Source organism: Sciurus vulgaris, assembly GCF_902686455.1.
Source record: "Sciurus vulgaris genome assembly, chromosome: 3".
In the NCBI taxonomy this organism is placed as follows: Eukaryota; Metazoa; Chordata; class Mammalia; order Rodentia; family Sciuridae; genus Sciurus; species Sciurus vulgaris.
The window spans coordinates 74,148,903-74,174,269 of NC_136463.1; the positions used below are offsets into that span (position 1 = coordinate 74,148,903).

The following is a 25,367-nucleotide window of genomic DNA, read 5'->3' on the forward strand; positions in this document are numbered from 1 at the left end:
TGCTATATTTTCTCTCATAAGGAAGCTAGAGAGAAAAAAGAAAAGAAAGACATAAGGGGTGATTAATAGAACAGAGGAAAGGGATCAGGAGGTGTAAGGATGGAGGGAGGGGAGAAGTCCTGGGGAGTGATATTAGCCAAATTATATCATTATATTGTGTGCATGTATGAGTATGTAACAACAGATTCCACCATTGTGTATAACTATAATGCACCAATAAAAAATGTGGAAAAAGTAAATTAATAGAAAATGAGTTGTTGAAGTGAATATGTACATAATTTTTGCTTAATTTTGTATTTTAAGTAGTTGTTGTACATATTTTACTTAACTGCCTAAAATAAATAAAATACTTAAAATTTTTGTCTATATAGAATCCTTCAGTTTTCCAGACCAGTTAAACTGGAAGATCTGAGGTCTAAAGCCAAAATTGCCTTTGGACAGTCTATGGATCTACATTATACTAATAACGAGGTAAACAAATATAGTTTAACTTTTGGTAGTCTTTATTTTAGAAAGTAGTTGTGTTCATTTGATAGATTGTTTTTAGGACTGTTGTGTTTTTATTTAGTAATTGGTAAGATTATGATATGTTAACCAGAATATCACAGGTAAATTTGTAAATTCTAACTGATCAAATGGATTTTTTCCATTATGGAAATAATAGGAGATTCTACTGTTGTGCAAATAATTGAATGAGTCCATGCTAGCAGGAAATATATATATTATTTGGTTATGCCTTCTGTGTAACTACTTATATTTTTAAATTATTACTTTCTTACTTTATTGCTAAGTGGTCTTTTTCTCTCATACTATACTTGGCTACAGACAATAGAACTTTGGTAGTCTGACAATTTAGCTTAAAGAATTATTTTAGTGTTAATTAGGACAGACTCGATTGTTATGCTTATATTTGGGAGTCAGAACATGGGATTTTCAGGGTTCTGGTACTGAAAAACAGCTCCTCATGAGATAGCCATTATAGATTTGTAGTACAAGCAGACAATTTATAAATGAATTGTTTATGTACATGAAGTTCTTTGAAAGAAATTCATTGTGATAATGAATAAAGGCAAGAGCAGTGGGTATTTATGGTATTCAGGAAATAACTGAGGTGGTAAAGTTTATTTTTTTCTTGAATAAATTTTTCTTTTTAGCTATACATGATAGTAGAGTGTATTTTGACGTATTATACATATGTGGAGTATAATTTATTCTAATTAGGAGGTGGTGACATTTAGTAGCTCCACTAGAGGTGGAGACTTTAGTATGAAACCCTGCAGCAAGTTTCAGGGGATGAACATTGCTGGGGGAGAAAGAAACTTGAGAACAGTGCATATAGAGGTCCTGAGATGGAAAAAACTTGTATGTTTCAGAAATAGGGAAGGTACCAGTGTAGAATGACAGTGGAGAGCTTGATAAATGTACCTTAAGGGAAAACATGTGAAACGGCTTTGCAAGTATTAAATAAAGCATTGTTCAAATAAAACATTTGAAAATAGATTTTAAACAAGGTGATTAATTTAAAGCCTAATTAAATGCTTATGTAGCAAACCATTTTTGTCTAAAGAAACCACTTATATTTCACAGATGAAAATATTTTGATAAAGTAGAAATCCATATCCTAAACAAGTAATATCTCTGAACAAAATGATGAGTACTGTACTGTAGTAATAGCTTGAAATTTTATTTTTCAAATATTTTTTGGGTTTTTAAATAGCTTGAAATTTTATTTTTCAAGTACTTTTTGGGTTTTTATCTAACTATAAACATATCTTACTGCCCTACCCTGTCTTGGCACTTTATTTCTGTACATACTGGTCTGATTTCTAGCTGCTAGTTCTTGTTACTCTGAGGGCTTTCTAGAGGTATGGCTCCAGAAACTGAACTATATATAGGGTAGTAGGGGTTGATGGACCGCACTTGCCCAAATAACTTGCTGAATAATATGCCCTTTATGAACTTCCTTCCTTTCCTCGCCTCCCCCATTCCCCTGCCAGTATCTTTTTCCCATATAAAAACCTTGAATCTTTATCTCACAGTATGATACTAGGGGAACCAAGAATCTTACTCTGTGTGTGTGTGTTGTCTTAAGTTGTATCATGGAAAACTTTCAGATGCATGAATACATTAAGACTACAATGTTGTCTTGATCTACCACAAAAAATGGGGTTAGTTTGACGTTTGTCCATATTATATCTGTGCTGGCTCCTAGAATTGCTGGGTTTTTGTTTGTTTGTTTATTTTGTTTAGTTTTTTTCCTTGAGGTTTTTAAATTTTTGGGGGGTTTCATCAAGTTATCTGATTTTACAATTTCAGGAACCCTTTCTTATTTTCTTAAAAAAATGAAGATTTCTCTCATTTTTGTTGATTTTTCTCATGTTTTTTGAAGGGCTTTTGTGAGTGATTCTGGCATTATGAAATGTGAGTGACTTTTTGGCAGGAATGTTATAGAGGTGGCAGTGGGGTAAGATTGCATTTAAGATTTCTTGCAGCCCTTAGGTTCGGTGAGAATCTGTGATTCTGAGAGTTAACCAGTCCTTATTCACATCAGGACATTGTCCCAAACCAAACCCAGGACGTTGTATGTTGGTGGTATTAGGAAAAATCTTTCAAGTCTTAGTTTTCCTTCTTTACTATCTAAAATAGGAAAATCCTTCCTTTGCCCAAACACCTCCATACCCATCTCCACAACACATATAACCATAACTTTATTAAGTAAAGAGGAGCCAATTCAACCAATATCAGCTTAAATTTCTTGGTTATTTCAGTTCTGGAAAACTAGGTATTTATGAAATAATGTTCATTTTTAAAAAAGAAATTTATATTATACTAGAAAAAATATTTATAAGGAAATAGAAAAACATACCATAAATGAGTTTTTTGCTTGTCTCCAGATCCACAAAACTAACACCCCTTACATTGACTGTTTTCAGGTTTCATTATGTAACAAAGGTAGATAATTTTCTCTCTATTAAGTTCTATTTAATATAAACTTAGACTTAATTTTTAGTTTTCTTTTTAGGAAGTATTTATAGAGACATACTTCTGATTTATCAAAAATAAGCCAGAGGGAAATATTTCATGAATGAGGCTGAAATGATTTACTAAGCAAGCAAACATTCTGTGATTTATTTAGCATAATTTAGATAAACTGGAACTTATTCTTTACTCTATCTTCATTTTACATTTTATAGTAGGTGACCTTAAAACTTTGGGAGGGATCATATCAGGATTATAAAAAGTAGAATATTGAAGATAGGAGGATAATAATACAAACATGGGGCTGAGGGCAGAGCTCTGTGGTAGAGTGTTTCCCTAGCATGCTTGAGGCTATGGGTTCCATTCCCAGCACTACCATAGATACATAGATATAGATATAGAAAGAGATAGATAGATAGATAGATAGATAGATCTTGTTTTAAAAAAATTCACAAATATAGTTCATAATTGGTGGGAAAGTGAAATGAATTAAGCAGATCAGTAGATCAGGCTTGAGCTATGATACCAAATAGTTGATAATTCTTTTATTAGAAAAAATTTCTTATAGAGATAAAAGAACCCAGTACTTGGTGAATACTTGTAGTAATACACAATTAGCTACAAAAAGAAATTAGAAATAAAATTTAAGTACAGAGTAAGTAAATGCAAACAGAATGGATGACAGAATTCATATTACTCCTAGATTATATTTGTGCCTAGCATCTTCATTAAAACAATGACCTTTTTTCCACAGAGATCTGCACAGAGTGAATGAATGTACAGCATGCCAACTAGAGGGTTTGTGTGCAGGTTGAGCTCTCACTCCTGTGATGCCTGGCAGGCCATTGCCTGGAGTCAGGGATTCTTATCCTTAAGGGATTTATACTGTAGAGGACCTCTAACTAAGTAGGCTCCACATTTTATTTTTTTATTTTTATTTTTTTATTGTAAACAAGTGGGGTACATCTTCTTTCTCTGTTTGTACATGGAGTAAAGGCATACCATTTGTGTAATCATAAATTTACATAGGGTAATGTTGTTTGATTCATTGTTATTTTCTCCCTTCCCCCCGTCACCCTGTTTTCCCTCTATACGGTCCTTCCTTCCTCCATTCTTGCCACCCTCCCTAACCCTAACCCTAACACTAACCCCTCCCACCCCCCAATATGTGTCATCATCCGCTAATCAGCGAGATCATTTGTCCTTTGGTTTTTTGAGATTGGCCCATCTCAGCATGATATTCTCCAATTTCATCCATTTGCCTGCAAATGCCATAATTTTATCATTCTTTATGGCAGAGTAATATTCCATTGTGTATATATACCACAGTTTCTTTATCCATTCATCAATTGAAGGACATCTAGGTTGGTTCCACAATCTGGCTATTGTGAATTGAGCAGCTATGAACATTGATGTGGCTGTGTCTCTGTAGTATGCTGATTTTAAGTCCTTTGGGTAAAGGCCGAGGAGTGGGATAGCTGGGTCAAATGGTGGGTCCATTCCAAGTTTTCTGCGGGATCTCCACACTGCTTTCCAGAGTGGCTGCACTAATTTGCATCCCCGCCAGCAATGTATGAGTGTACCTTTTTCCCCACATCCTCTCCAACACCTATTGTTGCTTGTGTTCTTGATGATCACCATTCTAGTTGGGGTAAGATGGAATCTTAGGGTAGTTTTGATTTGCATTTCTCTTATTACTAGAGATGTTGAACATTTTTTCATATATTTGTTGATTGCTTGTAGATCTCCTTCTGTGAAGTATCTGTTCATTTCCTTAGCCCATTTGTTGATTGGATTATTTGTATTCTTGGTGTAGAGTATTTTGAGTTCTTTATAGATTCTGGAAATTAGTGCTCTATCTGAAGTATGAGTGGCAAAGATATTCTCCCACTCTGTAGGCTCTCTTCACATTACTGATAGTTTCCTTTGCTGAGAGAAAGCTATTTAGTTTGAATCTATCCCAGTTATTGATTCTTGCTTTTATTTCTTGTGCTATGGGAGTCCTGTTAAGGAAGTCTGATCCTAAGCTGACATGTTGAAGATTTGGACCTACTTTTTCTTCTATAAGATGAAGGGTCCTCTGGTCTGATTCCGAGGTCCTTGATCCATTGTGAGTTGAGTTTTGTGCAGGGTGAGAGATAGGGGTTTAGTTTCATTCTGTTGCATATGGATTTCCAGTTTTCCCAGCACCATTTGTTGAAGAGGCTATCTTTTCTCCATTGCATATTTACGGCACCTTTGTCTAGTATGAGGAAATTGTATTTATTTGGGTTTGTGTCTGTGTCCTCTATTCTGTACCATTGATCTACCTGTCTGTTTTGGTGCCAGTACCATGCCATTTTTGTTACTATTGCTTTGTAGTAGAGTTGAAGATCTGGTATTGCGATACCCCCTGTTTCATTCTTCCTGCTAAGGATTGCTTTAGCTATTCTGGGTTTCTTATTCTTCCAGATGAATTTCATGATTGCTTGCTCTATTTCTGTAAGGTACGTCATTGGGATTTTAATTGGAATTGCATTGAATCTGTATAGCACTTTAGGTAGTATGGCCATTTTGACAATATTAATACTTCCTATCCAGGAACATGGGAGATCTTTCCATCTTCCAAGATTTTCTTTAATTTCTTTCTTTAGTTTCTGTAGTTCTCATTGTAGAGGTCTTTCACCTCTTTTGTGAGATTGATTCCCACGTATTTTATTTTTATCGAGGCTATTGTGAATGGGATAGTTTTCCTAAGTTCTCTTTCTGAAGATTCATCACTTATGTATAAAAATGCATTGGATTTATGAGCATCGATCTTGTAATCTGCTACTTTACTGAATTCAATTATGAGTTCTAAAAGTTTTCTGGTGGAATTTCCGGGTTCCTCTAAATATATAATCATGTCATAAGTGAACAGGGATAGTTTGAGTTCTTCTTTTCCTATTCGTATCCCTTAGCTACACTAACAAAGAGAAGACGAGAGAAAACTCAAATTACTAAAATTCGGAATGAACAAGGAAATATCACGACAGACACGAGTAAAATACAAAACATAATTAGAAGCTATGTTGAAAATCTATACTTCAACAGAACAGAAAACCTCGAAGACATCAACACGTTTCTAGAGACATATGAATTACCTAAACTGAACCAGGAGGACATACACAACTTAAATAAATCAATTTCAAGCAATGAAATAGAAGAGGTCATCAAAAGCCTACCAACAAAGAAAAGTCTGGGACCAGATGGGTTCTCAGCCGAGTTCTACAAAGCCTTTAAAGAAAAGCTCATTCCAATACTCCTCAAAGTATTCCATGAAATAGAAGAAGAGGGAACCCTCCCAAACTTATTCTATAAAGCCAGTATCACCCTGATACCTAAACCAGACAGAGACACATCGAGGAAAGAAAATTTCAGTCCAATATCCTAAATGAACATCGATGCAAAAATTCTCAACAAAGTTTTAGCAAATCGCATACAAAAATATATTAAAAAGATGGTGCACCATGATCAAGTGGGTTTTATCCCAGGGATGCAAGGTTGGTTCAATATCCGGAAATCAATAAATGTCATTCACCATATCAACAGACTTAAAAGTTAAGAATCACATGATTATTTCAATAGATGCAGAAAAAGCATTTGATAAAATAACAGCATCCCTTCATGCTCAAAACACTAGAAAAAATAGGGATAGTGGGAACATTCCTTAACGTTGTAAAGGCCATCTACGCTAAGCCCATGGCCAATATCATTCTAAATGGTGAAAAACTGGAAGCATTCCCCCTAAAAACTGGAACAAGGCAGGGGTGCCCTCTTTCACCACTTCTATTCAACATCGTCCTTGAAACTCTTGCCAGGCTTCACATTTTAAATGGCTCATATGCTGTGCTTAGTAGAGTAAGTTAATAGGTATGAGATTTTTTAAATTTGTTTTTACTCTCCCTTTTTCAGTGAAATGGAATGTACTTTGATGTTGTTAACAGAGTTTTCCTAAGTCACTAAGTTGACATTCTTTTTGGAAAAGAAAGGACATTTTGTTTTTCTTAAATTGTGTGAATCCCACTTCATCTCATAGACCTCAGGTGCCTCTGTCCTGTATAGCATTTTATCCATGAGAGAACCAGTGGAAGCAGATTCTATATTCAGTTTGCTCTGAGGTGGCTGACCCATTTAGCTTACTTTCTTCAGACTGTAGTGGTCAGATCACCAGGGTTATGGAGATAAACCCCAGGTGGATCGTAGGTTACAGATTTGCTGCTAGTAGCACACTTCTGTGACAGCTGTCACAGATGTTCAGTGTTTCGTATGTGTTACACATTTCGTATGAGAATGAAAATTTGTGGTTGCTATTAGAAAAAGAACCAAAAGTTTTATCTATATATATGAAAAGTAATACCTTTATTTTATAAGTTTGTGTATGTACCCTTTAAAACTGTTTTAGAATGAATAACAAATTTAGTAATATTATGAGAATACCCTAGGAAATTAATAATTAAATACGCTTATTAGAAAAATGTGATAATTAATAAAGCAAAATTTTAAAACATATCCATATAGTCAGGGTAAGATTTCAGTGTTGGTAGGATGGAAGGAACAGAACAATTAGATACATTTACTCATTCAGACTTTCATTCTAGTAATAAATCAAAGAATAAGTATTTTGAGATTTATAATTCCCTAGTAATGGAGATATTCATGGAATAACTTGACCTGGTGAGATGGCTACGTAATTCCTTATGTTCTTTTTTGTTTAGTTGGTAATTCCATTAACCACACAAGATGACCTGGACAAAGCTGTAGAACTGCTGGATCGTAGTATTCATATGAAGAGCCTCAAGATATTACTTGTAATAAATGGAAGTACACAGGTATGAATAAGGTTCCGCCCCCTCCAGGAAGAATTATGGGACTTAATTCTATAAAAGTTAATAGAGGAGACAAGTATGCTTATATATGCTATCATATCTCTACCCCTCAAAACCACATGCTCAAAAGTACAAATAAGAATAACATATTATACTATGAAACTAATAGAAACTGATAACTTTGAAGAATTGTGTTAGGATTAAATCATCTTTTTTGTTTGTTTGTTTGTTTTTTTAAACAAAATTTCACTCTGTTGCCCAGGCTATCTTTGAACTCCTGAACTCAAATGATCCTGCAACCTCAGCCTCCTGAGTAGCTGGGATTATAGACATGGGTCACTGTGCCTGGCAAGATTAAAATTTCTAAGAGTAGAAAATTTGATAAGGCCCTCTAATAATATATAATAACTAGGTTGTATTTGGTAGGAGAGATGATTGTGCTTAAAGCCCTAAAGAGAAAAAAATGGCACTCATGGCCTTTTTCTTTTGTAGGCTACTAATTTAGAACCATTGCCATCACTAGAAGATTTGGATAACACAGTATTTGGAGCAGAGAGGAAAAAGCGGCTTTCCATAATAGGTAAGAAAGCTAATGTCTGAGTCAGGAAATGGTTGATTTCTTAATTTCTTCTCCATCTTTTAATGGAGGGCAACACTTAAACATATCCCTGATAAATAGCACTCAGTTTCTATACTCTGTAATTTATCTAAGTTAAACTACTTTTTAGTATCCATTGTTTCATTGGAAATTAGTTTCATGTATTATAGGATTAGCAATCTCCAATTTAAATTGTTTATGTATCCACAGTACTTTAATGTTCAACAAATTCAAATAAAACCTTGTAGAACTTTAATTATGCAAATAGAATAGAGGGGGGATAACATCTAAGTAATTATAGCATATTAAAATTAATAGACTAGATTCTAAGTTTCTAAGTCTTTCTATACAGTCTTAGTTACTGCCAAGAATGCAGTCACAATAAAGATTGCTAAGGGCTGGGGATATAGCTCAGGTGGTAAAGTGCTTGCCTTGCAAGCACAAGGCCTTGGCTTCAACCCCCAGCACCGAAGGGGGAAAAAAAAAAGATTGCCAAGAATTTACTCATTTTGCCTTTACTGTTACTTAGTATGCATGTTTTATTTACCATTAATAATGTATTGCTATTATTAATGTTATGGTATAAAGAAACAAAGATCCTGTGTGCTGTATTATAAAGTGGCCTTATCAGCGAGGTGTGGAAAGGCAGATGTTTTTTGTTTTTTGTTTTTGTTTTTGGTACTGGTGTTAGAGCCCAGAGGCACTCCACCACTGAACCACATCCCCAGTCCTTTTTTGTATTTTATTTAGAGACAGGGTCTCACTGAATTGCTTAGTGCCTTGCTAAATTGCTGAGATTGGCTTTGAATTTGAAATCTTCCTGCCTCTTCCTCCTGAGCCACTGGAATTACAGGCGTCTGCCACTGCACTGGGTGGCAGGTGTGCTCTTAACTTATCAGTTCTATGTGTTGTCTTCAGTTTGTATAAAGTGTTGGTAATGTACCTTTTTTTCAGATAAAAGCATTTCATTGTTCAAAAACCATAAATGTTTTTAACAGGGTCGATGATGTTATCATTAAAGATAGCATGAGATTATGTATGAGGGATGGATTTGAAGGGCAAAAGTAGAAGAGGTGAAAAGGACAAATAGGAAACAGGAGAGAAAAAGATTTGATTAGGAGCCCAGAAAACACTGGTAACCGGAGTAATAATAATGAAAGAAAAGATTAAATTGTCATGTGAATCACCAAAAAAATTATTCATCTTCTCTTTTGGTGTCCAGAAGCAGATATTTTATGACCATTCTTTTTTAAGTGTCTTGTTCCATTTAAGTCCTACTTTTGGTTTCAGAAGTGCTGGGAATGTGAGTAGGAAAGATGATGCACAAGTAAAATAAAAATGGCTTGTAGTTCTCATTCAGATATAGTTGATATAATTAAGAATTTTGGTGAAAGAACATTTAGGATTCCTGAATTCAAATTTCAACTCTCTGATTAATAATCTGAGACCAATAAATTTGTCTTTATCTTTAAATTATGGAATTATAACAATAAATCAAGGTAACACTTGTAAAATACATTTTACTTTTCAAACTGGAAAGCATGACTACTATTAATTGTACATTTCTTTTTAAATAATACTTATCTTTTTAAAAATTTTTTTAGTTGTAGATGGATGCAATATCTTTATTTTATTTATTTATTTTTATGTGGTGCTGAGGATCAAACCCAGTGTCTCACTTGCGTGAGGCAAGCACCCTACCACTGAGCCTCAATCCCAGCCCAATACTTACCTTTTTAAAGTAAAAACCAGCCAGTTCATTTTAGTTGCATTTGACAGAACAAAATGAATATATTAAGTCGATGTTTTAAATTCCTTTTGAATTAAAATTGCACTGAATACCTCAGTCTTATTCTACCAATAAGTATTTTTCAGTGCCAGCATTAAGGACAAAAACTGGAAATTTTCTAAGAATTACCAAGATTGTATTAGCATGTCCATTACTAACAGAGGTTAAGAAAAATGGGCTATCAAGAAATGAAATGGAGGAATTTTTATATCCTTTTTCTTCCCTCTTTCCTTTTAGTAATTGAGTATATTAGTCTTTTATAAATTGTGGTATGCGGAAGAGGTAAAAATCTTAGGGTCCAGTTTGTTCTTTTGGTTATTAGTTGTTAACAAAGCCCCAATCAACCCTGACTTAGATTGAGCTCCTAAACATTTTACAGACATGTGGACAGTGATCTCTCATGAACATCTCTTGATAATCATCTTTCTCTCTCACTAACAAGTGCTCGCATGCACTTAAAATGACTCTTTGATACAAAGATAAAGTTTTTTTGCTTTAAATTTAAGTAGAACCTAAATAGTCACATAACTTCCCCGTATCTGTTTTATAGTTTAATATCAAAAAAATTACAAGGAGAGGGAAAAATTATATTAATAAACATAACATTATTTTCAAAGAACCTTGTAAAGATGGATTATCTCATAACAATTTTGATTAATTAAAGAACTATCTTAAATGAAAGCCAGATTTTTCCATTTTTCTAAACTACAGAAAAATTTAAATTCCAGGAATATGGTTTGCCACACAAATTAATTTAAGTACCCAAAAATAAAGTCCAGGATTCCAAATTTAAAATACCCTAATAAGGACTAAGTGACTTAAGTAATTTTACTTAAGGTTTCTGAGTATTAGAGGAAAAGAATATCATGGAGACAAATGTGCATAGCATACTTTTGTTAGAATTATTTTATCACCACAACATACTTGCAAAGAAGGGAATTAGTCCCATGTTTACAGATGGGGAAACAGGTTCATGGTGATCTTGTAGCTTTCCGGACACTTAGTTGGTAAGTAACTTGAACCAAGATTAAACTAAGGTCTGACTCCAGAGCCTTCATACTTTCAGTACATCATGATGCTTTCCACAAATTATGTGAAAAGCACACAACTTATCTGCAGAAATGCAGAAGCAGTGATATTTATTTATCTAAAATTCTGTAATATATTATCAGCCATGATGTAGTTGTCAACAGAAGAGCACCTGATGAGTGTAAATGGATATTACAGTGAGGTTAATAATTAAAGTAGGGTGGAAGTTTAGAATGATTGTAAGAGTAGATGAAGTTTTACAAACATGAATGTTCTGATAAGTATTAATAAACACTGGATTTCATTCACTGAAATTATTTTGATACAGTTCAGAAATACAGCCTACTTAGTATTTTTTGGTAATGGGAATTGAACCCAGGGATACTTTGCTACTGAGCTACATCCCCAATTCTTTTTATTTTTTAAGACAGGGTCTTACTAAATTGCTTAGAGCCTTTCTGAGTCAGTGCTGAGGTTGGCCTTGAACTTGTGATCCTCCTGCCTCAGCCTCGCAAGTTGCTTAGGTTACAGGCATATGCCACCATGATGGCTTATTTAGTTATAACAAAAAAATTTTTTTTCTTACTGATATTTATAAAATCTATAATTTTTCTCCTTTCAGGTCCCACTAATAGAGATAGAAGTTCTCCTCCCCCAGGATACATTCCAGATGAATTACACCACGTTGCCCGGAATGGGTCATTTACTAGTATCAACAGTGAAGGAGAATTCATTCCAGAGAGCATGGACCAAGTAAGCCAAAGTCAGATGTTATTATTCATTTTATTTAAAGGGATATTGGTCAGGGTCAGTGTGATTTGGCAAGTACCTCTGTGTATGTGTGTGTGTGTGTTTGTCTGTCCTCTTCTCCAACCCTGTATCTTTCTTTAAAAAAAAAAAAAAAAAAAAATTTAGTTGTAGGTGGACACAGTACCTTTATTTTATTTATATATTTTTATGTGATACTGAGGATCATACCCAGTGCCTCACACTTGCTAGGCAGTCACTCTACCACTGAGCTACAACCTCAGCCCAACCCTTTATCTTTCATAAATGAATAACAATAACAACAAAAAAAGAAAATGCACACAAATTTGTATGTACCTTTATGAATATACATACACATATGAACTGCATAAAAATATACATAAAACTGCTGAAATAAGGCTACCTTTCTTACATTGGTTACCCATTAATGAATGAATGAATGCATTTGTTTTTAATCCCAGGATAATTAGCATTCAGATTTTTTGCACTTGAAAGAGCAAAATTACAAATATTTAACTTTATGAAACTGAGGTTTGTGAACTTTTTATAACTTTTTAAAAATACTTGTGTTCTGCAATATTAAAATGTTTTTATAGAGTTATTTCCTTAACATTGGATGTTCACACTACTGCAATAGCAGTCACTGTGTAATTAGTCTTAATTAGAATGGGGCCATCATTCAGTTTTCAGTAAGCAGAATTATGTGAAACATTTTAACTTGAATTATTTTAAAGGACTATAGAGAAAGTATATTTTTTTCTTAGGAAATTTCAAAGTAAACCTATCTATGCAGGACATTTAGAGATGAATGACTCTGGAGAGTGACTGCTATTATGTATGGGGTTCTTTTGTAAGTAATGCAGGTGTTTAAAAATTGTGGTAAGGGTTACACAGCTCTCATTATATCAGTAGACATAGAATTATGCCCTTTAGATGGGTTAGTTTTATGTTATATGAATTATATTTCAGTGAAACATTTTTTTAAGTAACTTTTCATTATATCAGTTGAATCATGATAAAACTCTTTATTTTCCTAGATGCTGGATCCATTATCTTTAAGCAGCCCTGAAAATTCTGGCTCAGGAAGTTGTCCATCACTTGATAGTCCTTTGGATGGGTAATATTAATTATAGTTTTGTTTTTTAATACATATTAGTAATATACACATGTAGAATTATCAATAACTCTTTGTACTACATTCAGAGGAAAGTAGTTAATTGATATTTGTTCTTACTAATGGCAAATGAAATTCTTTATAGTGCAGATAAATTTCTTAACCTCATGGAATTCAGTCTTTGTTGGCTAAAATGATATCTGATTATCCTGTTGTGTTTGTTTGCCAAAGATGTATGTATGGAGCTAAATGCAAACTTAAAATTTATATATGCTTATCTTTAAAACTGTACTTATGAAGCTGTTATCAAATTTTTCATTAATTTTGGTTTTGAAAATATTGAGTTTCTTCCCTAGTTAGGATTATGTTCATCCTGGCACCAGAAATAACTTACATTCCTTGCAATTGTGGCTTAGTATGTTGGTTGACATTTTAGAAATTTAAGTTCTTTTCTTTTTGTGTAATTCAGGGATATGAACAGGATCAAGTAACAACTGAATTTTTTGTTATAAATATGCACTCTTCTGGTTGCACTTGGACATTGTTCTTGATACTCACACTGTAGCACAGTCAGTATTAAAATCTTCACTTATTTAATCCTCATAACAGCTTTATGAAGGTTTTTTTTTTTTTTAAATTAATTAATTTACTTTTAGGGGTTCTGGGATTGAACTCAGGGGCACTTGACCATTGAGCCACATCCCCAGGGTCTCCTTAGTTTCTTAGTACTTTGCTTTTGCTGAGGCTGACTCTGAACTGCGATCCTCCTGCCTCAGCCTCCCAAGCCACTGGATTATTTTTATTTTTTATTATAGTGTTGGAGATTGAACTCAGGGTCTTGTACATGTTAAGCGAGCACTTTATGAACTGCATCCCCAACCCTAAGAAAGTAAATTCTGCATAAATAACTAATGTTATTTGGGAATTTACATTTATTATTCTCTTATCTATCTATGTGAAATCCTTGTCTGTGTCATTGTCTTCCTGAAGGTAGACATTTAGGAAAGTTAGGGAAATAGTAATTTTAGAAAACTATGTAGTGAGTACTGATTATTTGGAATGTACTCTCCTGAATGCTTATATGTGATGAGTTTGAAATTATTTTCTTTGCATAGATGCAAAAACAATCTTAGATGATTTTGCCAAGGTTACACAGAGCTTGAACTGATAGGTGTTTCTAGATAACTATGATTCCAAAATGCATCATTCTTACCACTATATAGGTTAATTTTAAAAGCAAGGCTTTTTTCTTATATGTATCAAATAAGTGTTTGTAAACACACACACACACACATACACACAGAGATACAGATGTTGATTAAATATTTTTCACATTTTATTTACATATTTTCTTTCATTTAATGTGACATTTTCTGTTTATAGAGAAAGCTATCCAAAATCACGAATGCCCAGGGCACAGAGCTACCCAGATAATCATCAGGAGTTTTCAGGTTAGGCTATATAAACTCTAAATGTTTAAATATTTATGTCATAATAATGTTTTGGCTGGGAGGGAGAGAGGGAGATTTTTGAAAAATCAAGTAAAAATTTTGTCAGTACACTTTTCATCATCAGAAATACTTGACTTTTTTGTAATGTAGCTTTCTTATGTCTCAATAGACTATGATAACCCTATCTTTGAGAAATATGGAAAAGGAGGAACATATCCAAGAAGGTACCATGTTTCATATCATCATCAAGAGTATAATGATGGTAAGTTTCTGGCAGTTAGATCATAACAACATTTTGTAAAAATCTCAAATATAAAAATAAATACAAAATTTTAGGAAAAAACTCATTTATGTAATATAAAAATTGTTCTTGAATCAGTTTTCTGGTTAAAAGTTTTTTTTTTTTTGAGGAAATTGAGTCATAACTAAAACTATAATAACATTTTAGCATGTCTAAAATATAATAATACCTTTCTCTTAAAAAGAGTAATTCAATAAATTCTACTATTAAGTATAATTATAATGTACCAATAGAATATGGGGGGAAAATGAGTAATTTTAAAATGATATTAATTAGAAAATTACTCCTTGATGAAATTCATATAAGGGGAAAAACTATAAACTTTCCAGTTTTTGTTTTATATTTTAAAATCATTATTGGAAATGAGAATAAGTTATTTTTTTCTCCTTTTTATCCAAAAATGAAGGACTTCAATTCCATAGTTTCTTTCGTGTATGTACATCTGTGTACATAAGAAATTATTTGAACTTATGTTTAGATCCTAGATTTTTTTTTAACCCCACATTGCCATTTCAATTCTCTAGCCTGGTTACAGGACAAATGTCTAGTTTCCTATGTTAGAGATTTTAAATACTTTAAAACTAAAGCATATTAATAAAAAGAGTAAGTTAAGTCTGTTTTTATTTTGTAGGTCGTAAAACTTTTCCAAGAGCCAGAAGGACCCAGGGGACCAGCTTCAGATCTCCTGTGAGTTTCAGTCCTACCGATCACTCCTTAAGCACTAGTAGTGGAAGCAGCATCTTTACCCCAGAGTATGATGACAGTCGAATAAGAAGAAGGGGAAGTGACATAGACAATCCTACTTTGACTGTAATGGACATCAGCCCTCCCAGCCGTTGTAAGTAATAGAAATTATCATAGTAAAATGAATAGCAGAACCTTTGTAGAATTTTATAACATTAACAGGAATAAATACCAAGTACGTCTTCAGGGTAAGACAAGACTCCTCAAAAGAGGTCATAATGGGAGTTCTAAAAATGGTCAGAATGTCATGTGAAAGAATGGTATTGTTGCTGATTCCTCGTTAATTCTGTCCTTCATTTGTTATTAAAAAAATTGTTACCAAGTATTCATTTTTCATTTATTCCATTCCATATATCCTTGTTGAGTTCCTAAGACTGAGATTTCAAACTTGACCTCTAAGATATATTCTAATGGGATAAATGATATTTGGAGAAATAATTATAGTATAGCTTTTAATCTAGATTTTAGATGTGAGTGGAAATTCACTAGTTAATGAAGTGACATGTAAGAGGTCATGACATTTTGGAAAATGAGAGTAATACATGTTTGCTGATGTGGGCGATATCTTTAAATAGTGGGAAAAGACTACAGTGATAACTAAGTCTAGATTGTAAAGTATTTGGACTTTACAGTCTTTACAAAGATTCATTCTTAAAGATACTTATTACAGTAAAATTTGTTTGCTATGAATTTCTCCCTTTTATGCTAGTGTTGTCATTCTTTTTTTTTTTATGTCTATAACCCCACACTATATTGCTTTTTTTCTTTGTCTTAGACAGCTGTCTTTAAAGTGATCAAAAATAAAAGAATATCTTTTATATATCTTCTGTTTGTCTATTTCTATAGATCTTTGTTTATATAGATCCAAGATGCAGTCAAGTATCAGATTCCTTTTCCCTAAAGAATTGCATTTAGCCAGGTGTGTGGCACATCCCTATAATCCCAACTATTTGGAGGTTGAGGTAGGAGGATTTCAAGTTCCAGGCTAGCCTGAGCAACTTAGCAGAACTGGGTCTCAAGGTAGAAAAAGGGTTGGGGATTTAGCTTAGTGGTAGCACTCTTGTCTAGCATGTGTGGAGCCCTGGATTCAATCCCCAGTACTGCACCAAAAAGAAAAAGAATTGCATTTATACTTTCTTATAAAACAAGACTGCTGGCAATAAGTTCTTTTCAGCTTTTGTTTGTTTACAAAGGTCTTTATTTTTCATTTTGAAAGATTTTTTTTTTCTGGGTATAATATTTTGGGCATTGTTTTTGTTTTTATGGCTTTTTTTTAAAAAAATTCAGCACTTAAAAGTTATCTCTCCATTTTCTTCTGGTTTACCTACTTTCTAAGGAGAAATCTGTTATAATTTTTTTTTTTTTTTTTTTTTTTTTTTTTAATCCTGTATACAGTATCTCTACACATCAACCCTGTACCCCCGCCCCTACGCGGCCCCCCTCTCCGCGCCCCCCCCCCCCATTACCCACCACCCTACCAGCTGCTAAGATTCATCCTTTGGTTTCCAACAGTTTGAATATGATTATGATGTGTCTAGATGTATTGGTATGAGATTCTCAACTGGTGTTCTCTTATATCTGCAGTTTGCCTCAAAAATATTCTAACATTATCTCTTTTTTTTTTTTTTTTTTTTTTTTTTTTTTTTTTTTTTTGCAGTACTGGGGATTGAACTCAGGGCCCTGTGCTTGCGAGGCAAGCACTCTATCAGCTAAGCTATCTTCCCAGCCCTCTAACATTATCTCTTTATTTTTATTTATTATTTTTTTTATGGTGCTGGGAATTGAACCCAGGGTCTTGTGCTTACAAGGCAAGCACTCTACCAACTGAGCTATATCCCTAACCCCTCTCTTTAAAAATTTCTTCTACTCCATTTTTAATTTTTCTTTAAAGATTCCAATTACCTGTGCAGTAGACTATTTGATAATGTCTTATATACCTTTATGCACTTGGGTTCACACACATTCTCTCTCTCTTGGTTTGGAAAATTTTTGTTGATCTGTTTTCAGATTCATTGATTCTTTCCTTAACCCTTCTAAGTCTGTTTATGATCCTTTTGAAGGTTTTTTTTTTTTTAATTTCAGGCATTTTCATTTGACTCTTTTCTGTGGTTTTCATCTCTGTTGAAATTCTTTGCCTGTTATTAACTTTTTTTTTTATTAGAACCTTTAACACTGTAGTCATAGCTACTTTTAAATATCCTATTTGAGGGTTGGGGTTGTGGCTCAGTGGTAGAGCGCTTGCCTAACATGCATGAAGCCCTGGTTTCAATCCTCAGCATTACATAAATAAAATAAAGGTATTGTGTCCACCTACAACTTAAAAAAATTAAAAATAAATAGTGAATCTTATAATCAGTAGCATCTTAGGTTCAGTGAAAGATGCTGTCATATTTGTAATTGGGGGAAAAGTTTTGTTAGAAAAATACGAGTTGTAGATATGAATCTTATAAGATTGAGTACAGAGAAAATTTTTGAAAGAAGGTGACGATCATGAATTTGGATACTCATTTGTTTATATCCAAGCTTGTTCAATGAAGGGTAGCACTATCCACAATACTTGTTTAGTTCTTAATCAATTGTGAGCATCTGATTATTCCATTTTTGAGACAGTGTTCTTTTTTCAGCACCTCGAGCACCTACCAACTGGAGATTGGGGAAACTTCTTGGCCAAGGAGCCTTTGGCAGGGTCTACCTCTGTTATGATGTTGATACAGGAAGAGAATTGGCTGTTAAGCAAGTTCAGTTTGACCCTGATAGCCCTGAGACCAGCAAGGTAAAAAACACTGCACAAACTACTTTGTCACATTATAAGAAGCATTTTTACTAAAAAAGGTAATATACAGAAGAATCTTTGGCTTTTCTTTAATACAAATTATTTGCAAAACAACTAGATGATTACTTTGTACTATAGATATTTCTTTTTAGTATTTAATTTGTCTTCCTAGTCTGATATAGTATTGCTTTAACTTTAGCATACTGTCAGGGACTGTTAAAGAAGTTATTGGTTAGTGACTTTAAAATGTTTGTTCCTTGGGAAATAAAAATTTCAGAATACAATCACTTTGATAGTCCATGAAGTTAGAATTTTTTGCTTCTACAGTGTTGTAAAGACTTAACAGTGAATTTTGTCTTTTAGGAAGTAAATGCACTTGAATGTGAAATTCAGTTGTTGAAAAACTTGCTGCATGAGCGAATTGTTCAGTATTATGGCTGTTTGAGGGATCCCCAGGAAAAAACACTTTCCATATTCATGGAATATATGCCAGGGGTAAGCTACTACATTTTTTTAAAAGTAGACATTCTATTTAATAAAATATTAGTTGAACTGGATGTGGTGGCACATGCCTGTAAACCCAGTGGCTCAAGAGGCTGAGGCAGGAGGATCACGGATTCAAAGCCAGCCTCAGCAAAAGCGAGGTGATAAGTAACTCGGTGAGACCCTCTCTCTAAATAAATACAAAAAGGGCAGGGGATGTGGCTCAGGGTTTATATGCCCTTGAGTTCAATCCCCAATAACTGCCCCCACCCCCCAAAAAAAGAAGTATTAGTTGAGGAAAGGAAACAAAATTTTTTGTTATAAAATGTTAACCCTAGTTAAGGACATTTTGAAGAGTTTTAAATTAGAACTGAGTAATACTTTATTTTCTATCCTCTTCTATGTATTTTTAAACACATTAATGGCGAAATATTTTGAAGTAGGTTACAGACATCATAGCAGTCCATCATATTTCTCTAAATGCCCTAAAAATATCCTTGTAGCCAATTTATCCAAACCAGATTCCAATCTAGGACCACACATTACATTTTCTCTCTGCACTCTATTTTTATCTACCATAGTCCATTTTTACATGATATAGATTTGGTAAGACAGGAGAGTGTTCTTTTAACAGTCACATCTCATAGATTTCTCTAATTGCACCTTCATGGATTTTGTTTAATTTTTTCCTTATCTCTTTATTTCTTGTGAACTTCAGGTTAGGTATAAACTCTTAAATTACATTTCATGCTTTTCTTATCTCATACATCATAGATGAAACTGTGTACTTTATGTTGCATCCCATCAGGAGACATAGGATTTGTGGTTATTTCACCATAGAGATGCTAAGAGTGATTTCTGGATTTGAATGACTGACATCCTGATTCCTACATTGTAAAGTTTTGGTTTTTCATGCAAACCAGTGGCACATATGAATATTCAGTTCCTTTCCAAACTTCCCCCTAATTTTTTTTTTTTTTTTTAAATTCTGGAGATTAAACCCAGGGCCTTGTTCATGCTTAAGCCTGCACTCTACTGCTAAGTTAGAGTCCCCCCCAAGCCCCACACTTAATGTTTTTAACACTGATTTATAGCCATCACTAAAGTCAATAATTTCAGTAGGAGTTGTAAAATAATATCAGTGGGGGCTGAAGTTGTGGCTTAGTGGTAGAGCGCTTACCTAGCATACATGGGGCACTGGGTTCAATTCTCAGCACTACATATAAATAAATAAAATAAAGGTTCATTGACAACTAAAAAAAATTTTTAAAAATGATATCTGTGACCTCTTGTCATTCCTTCTTCTTATTTTTTTGTATCTGTGGAGGACATTTTAATATTAATGATTTTTCAGGATGATGGTTGGGATACTCATTTAAACATACATACAGTCTGAATTTTTTTTTTTTTGGGGGGGAGGGGTACTGGGGATCGAACCCAGGGCCTTGTGCTTGCAAGGCAAGCACTCTACCAGCTGAGCTATCTCCCCAGTCCCCTATAGTCTGAAATTTTAATGGGTAGAATGTGTTAGAAAAAGGAGTTTCATTTATAGGTCTTTATGGAGGTACTTGATTAGAATTGTATGTAGCAGGTACAGGTTGCAGTGTGAGCTTTTGGATCAGTGAAACTTTCTGTGGACCAATACCTAATGTTCTTAACCAACCTTAGTGTAACAGGAACAATGATACACTTTTTTCTTATCCATAATGAATAACTAATTGTTTCTAATGACACTATTGCTACTCAGTTATCTTTTCTATTTCTATTATATTTTCAAAGATTCTATTTCCAGTATAAGTGTACTTTAAAAAGTTCTCTTTGGGTTCTGGGAATGTGACTCAGTGGTAGAGTGCTTGCCTAGTATGTGAGGCCCTGGGTTCAATTCCTAGAACTAAAAAAAATAAATATAATAAATCTGCCTTGGTAGCTGTGCTCCTGTGGTGTGTGCTTGTAGTTTCAGTTATTCAGAAGGCAGAAGGATTGCTTGAGTCCAGAAGTCCAAGACAAAAACACACACACCCTCTTTGGAAAGCAAATTGAGGGAGATTTTAAAAGTAATAAAAATGTTGAAGCCATATGACCTGGTAATCTCACAGAAATTTTTCTACAGTAGTAATCTGGGAAAGAAAGGGAAAGCTCTGTATATATATTTTAGTATTACCTGATAGTTGAGAAAAAGGGAAGTATTAGTGACCATAATGGAAATAAATTATGATGACATTCTCTTGAGAATGTATGCTAAAAAATTAAAATTATGAAAATCATTAACTTGAAGTTTGAGGAAATACTTTAATAAGAAAGAGGAAAAGAATATAAAATGTTTTTAAAATAATGATTACAGTATTTTAAATGTGTCTGTTTGAATAAAGAAGAAACTTAGAAAAATGAAAATGTTATGTTGGGATTATGGTAGATTTTTCTTACATTTCTTTTACTGTTAGTGCAATAATTATTTACATTAAATAGAAAATTATGAATAAGTATGAACAGAAACCCATATCATTGAAGGTAATATTAATTAAAATGGTTAAAAATGATTTACATCATAAGTAGTGATGTATAATCTTTATATAGTCTTTATATAATCTTTTTGAGAATGTAAATTTCCATTTATTGAATTGTGAGATAATATAATGCAAATAATGAAACCTATTTAAGTACTTATTGTTTAAATATTAAGTTGAATTGGTATATGATGAAGTGATAGTACATTTAGAAAGATTTCTTAAATTGAATATTATATTTCAAAACTTATTTTTATTATTTTTATTTTTCAAATCCAGTACAGTTTGCCCTTCCTTTTTTCTCTTTTTTCCTTCACAATTGCTTTCTTTTCTTTTTCTTTTTTTTTTTTTTTTTTAATTAGAACATTATAGTTATACATAGCAGTTGGGTTCATTTTGACAATCGTCATATAATCTTAAGACTAAAACCATTATTATTCAGGAAGGGAGAACTGACTGATCTTGTTTCTCACTTGGTTTTGTATGGGAAGCTATCTCCATCACAGCATAGGTTGTCATTCCTTGAATTTGAAAAACATGTTACTAAATTAATAATCTTATTGATAATCTAAGTGAATTAAACATGTACATATTATAGTGAGATTATGGCAATGACTGAATTTATATATATGTTCCTGTACTTTCTTGAATTCCCAAGGGTGTGAAATGCTATATAATTTCTCTCATTAAATTTAATGTGATGGGCTCCTTTGTGACCTAGAATCACATTATCAAAATCATTCCATTCTTCAGTTTACCCAAACTTAGCTTTCCATTCCTTAATTTGTATAGAACTACACTCATTCTTGGGACCATAACTTTTTTACCTAAAAAAGTTTTTAGTTACCTAAACTAGCATTTGACTTCTCTCTCTCCACCCTCCTTCCTCTCCCTGCCCCTCTCCCTCCCCTGTCCCTCTCCCTCTCCTACAGACACACACATAGTTGTGTTTTAAAAAAATTTTTAGTTGTAGATGGACACAACACCTTATTTTTATTTGTTTATTTTTTTTATGTGGTGCTGGGGATTGAACCCAGTACCTCACATGTGCCAGGCAAGTGCTGTACCTCTGAGCTATAATCCAAGTCCTACAGAGTTTTTAGCTAGCATAATTCTTCTCAACCCATTCTAGTTGTACATGCTGCAGAAGTTAATTTTTTGTAGTACACAGGTGTGAACAGACAACATTGATGGAATTGTTAGCCGCCAAAGACTACTAGTCCAGCTGCCCAGAGGATCCATATCTCCATCAACCTAGAAGTATTTTTGTACCTGATGTTTAGAGAGCTCAATTATAGTTTTGAGATACCAGATTACTGTGCATCACTACAAGTGGAGACATAGTAAATAGACTGTGAACAAATGGGCCACAGTGGATTACAGGTATGAGTGGTAAACTTTCCACATGTGTGTTTGGAAGTTTATGTCTGCAGAATTGCAAACTGCTATCTCTGCAGGAATCACTCATGAGTAGTGGAAACAGCACATGAGTAAATCTGTAACATCCAAAGATCGATTTTATTTGACAGAGTACATAGTTTTCCAAATTGAAGAAAAGACAGAAATAACTTACTTTTTAAAAAATTTTCCCCTGTGAAGCATTTATTTTTATCTATTAAAGTTTTGATAAGTAACCATAATGTGCACATTGGAATCACTAGAAAAACTTTTTCAAAATTCAGGTGCCTGGGTCTCAACCTCAGGCTGATTCAGCATACTCAGAAAAAGACACCTCATTATGGACCTATAAAAACACATAAAAATTTTGGAATTCCTCTTTCATATACTTTCTTATGTTTTGAACTGGAGTGTTGAGTGTATGTAGTGAAAACTAGAAAATTGGTTCTGATTTCTAGTCATACCCTTTCTCTTTCTCCTGAGAAATAAGTTAGCAAATGTCAATAAAACAGTGTTTTAAAAACAGTAAGAACAAAAACTAAATAAATAAAATTTAAGTGGAAGATAGATGAGTAAATAAGAAAAACAAAAGAATATTCAGGGCAAAAAAGGTGCAAGATGAATGTACTAGAGGATCTTTAAAAAGGTTGCAAGGACTAGGAGGTTGGTAGAACCAACGTACTCATAGAAACAAGGGCATCAGTTAAAACACAGTTTTAATAGCTTCTCTCAGCTATGATATATACTCTTCCCCAGTTAGAGTCAAGGAATGTAGGTGACTTCTATGTTAAATTGTGTGGCATATTATATCTTTACTAACAATTTCTGCACTCTCCAACTATAGCTTCCAGGTCATGAACTCTAGGCCTCTCTTAAAAACAAAGATTTAATAGCAATTTTCATTTCAAACCATTCCATAGTTTTGTTATTGTTTTCTTTTATCCTAGGGTTCAATTAAGGACCAATTAAAAGCATATGGAGCTCTTACTGAGAATGTGACTAGGAAATACACCCGTCAAATTCTGGAGGGTGTCCATTATTTGCACAGTAATATGATTGTCCACAGAGATATCAAAGGTAAGTGCTTTTTACCTAAGTGCACAATTGTTTGTGAATGCAAATGAAATAAGTGATATGGTAAAGATATTTAACATTTAATACCTCTGCCTCTAAAATACCACAGGGAAACAGTTCTCCTGCTCTTCTCATAGACTGTTCTGATATTTAGATTTCCACGAATGAGTAGCTCCACTGTGGGGATTCATGAATCAATAAAGGTCAAAATAACATAAATGGCACCACATTTTCATGTATAGTGTATAGGCATTAGAATGCAGTGGTTAAGCTGGGTATGATGGCACACACCTGTAATCCCAGTGATTTTGGAGACTGAGGCAGAAGGATTTCAAGCAACTTAGCAAGGCTCTAAAACATTTTAGTAAGACCCTGTCTCAAAAAATAAAAAATAGAAAGGGTTGGGGATATATCTCAATGGTAAAGTACCCCTGGTTCAGTCTCCAATACCAAAAAACCAAAGCAAAACAAAAGAACGTAGTGGTTAAGAGTTGGGGCTCTACTACTAAATAGCCTGATTTAAATTCAGGCTTTATTTGTCACCGACTATGTAACTTTGGACAGGTTACCTAATCTCTCTATACTTTAGCTCCTCTTCTATGAGGATTCTTACATGGATGAATGAGTTTAATGCATGTAATTACTTAGAATAGTGCCTGGTACCTAGAAAACATTCAAAAGTTAATTGCAGTAATGGCACATTTGATGTTGAGATTATATTGGAAGTCAGATGAATGGATGCCATTATCTAGGGGTAGGACAGAGGCCAGGACTGAGTTTTGAAGAACTCCCAACTTTTTTTAGGGATCAAGCATGTAAGTAGAGTATATAAATGACAAAAGTGTTAGTAATGTGTAAAATTTGAGAGTGCTTAAAAAACTTTGGCAAAGCATACCTGGAAGTCTGATTCTATACCAACTGGGTTGTGACCCCAAATTTAGAAATCATTTTTATCAATCAATCAAAAAATAAATTAGTAAGTGTAAATATATGTGTATATAAATACAATATTCATTGGTCTTCCTGAAGACTCTATGAGTTCCTCAGCTTTTGCTTCCTCCCTGTAGTATGGCACATCCTGGCTGTGGCCATAGTCAGGCAAAGGAGAACATTCATTCCTAACTGGAACATTCATTCCAGTTTCTGGTGATGGAATCTTTCTTTACAATGCCTGAACCAGATCACATGTACTAGAGTAGGGCTTATTAGTGAATATGAGAGAACAAGAAACATGACCAATGATCTACCCATTTTGGGCAGGCCTCAGTTGTTCAGTATAAAACCTAATCACTTAAAAGAACCTCATAGAGAAATTATTCAATTAGGAATAATGTGTATTCAAGGCAACTTCTCATTGGCCTTTGTAACAGGCAAAGCATAGAAACTGAGTGTTTTACCCACTATAGGGATCCTGTTTCATCTTTCCAGAAAGACTGATACTCCACTCCCCCCAGCCAGATGAGGAGGGTAGAAGCAATTTGATTTTAAAACATTATTGGGCAAATAATATTGATG

The 25,367-nt window shown here is 33.7% G+C and overlaps 1 protein-coding gene across 2 annotated transcripts in view; it reads left to right on the top strand.

Moving 5' to 3' along the window:
• The window catches only part of MAP3K2 (mitogen-activated protein kinase kinase kinase 2), a 78,063-nt gene that overhangs the window by 39,791 nt on the left and 12,905 nt on the right, over window positions 1-25,367 (top strand). For both annotated transcript variants that reach the window (XM_079134386.1, XM_079134385.1), the window contains 11 exons: window positions 372-471; window positions 7,716-7,829; window positions 8,319-8,406; window positions 11,865-11,995; window positions 13,048-13,127; window positions 14,508-14,575; window positions 14,745-14,837; window positions 15,508-15,714; window positions 18,245-18,393; window positions 18,757-18,888; window positions 23,726-23,855. In XM_079134386.1, coding sequence (XP_078990512.1) covers window positions 372-471; window positions 7,716-7,829; window positions 8,319-8,406; window positions 11,865-11,995; window positions 13,048-13,127; window positions 14,508-14,575; window positions 14,745-14,837; window positions 15,508-15,714; window positions 18,245-18,393; window positions 18,757-18,888; window positions 23,726-23,855 — 1,292 coding nt within the window. The remainder of the gene's footprint in view (window positions 1-371; window positions 472-7,715; window positions 7,830-8,318; window positions 8,407-11,864; window positions 11,996-13,047; window positions 13,128-14,507; window positions 14,576-14,744; window positions 14,838-15,507; window positions 15,715-18,244; window positions 18,394-18,756; window positions 18,889-23,725; window positions 23,856-25,367) is intronic.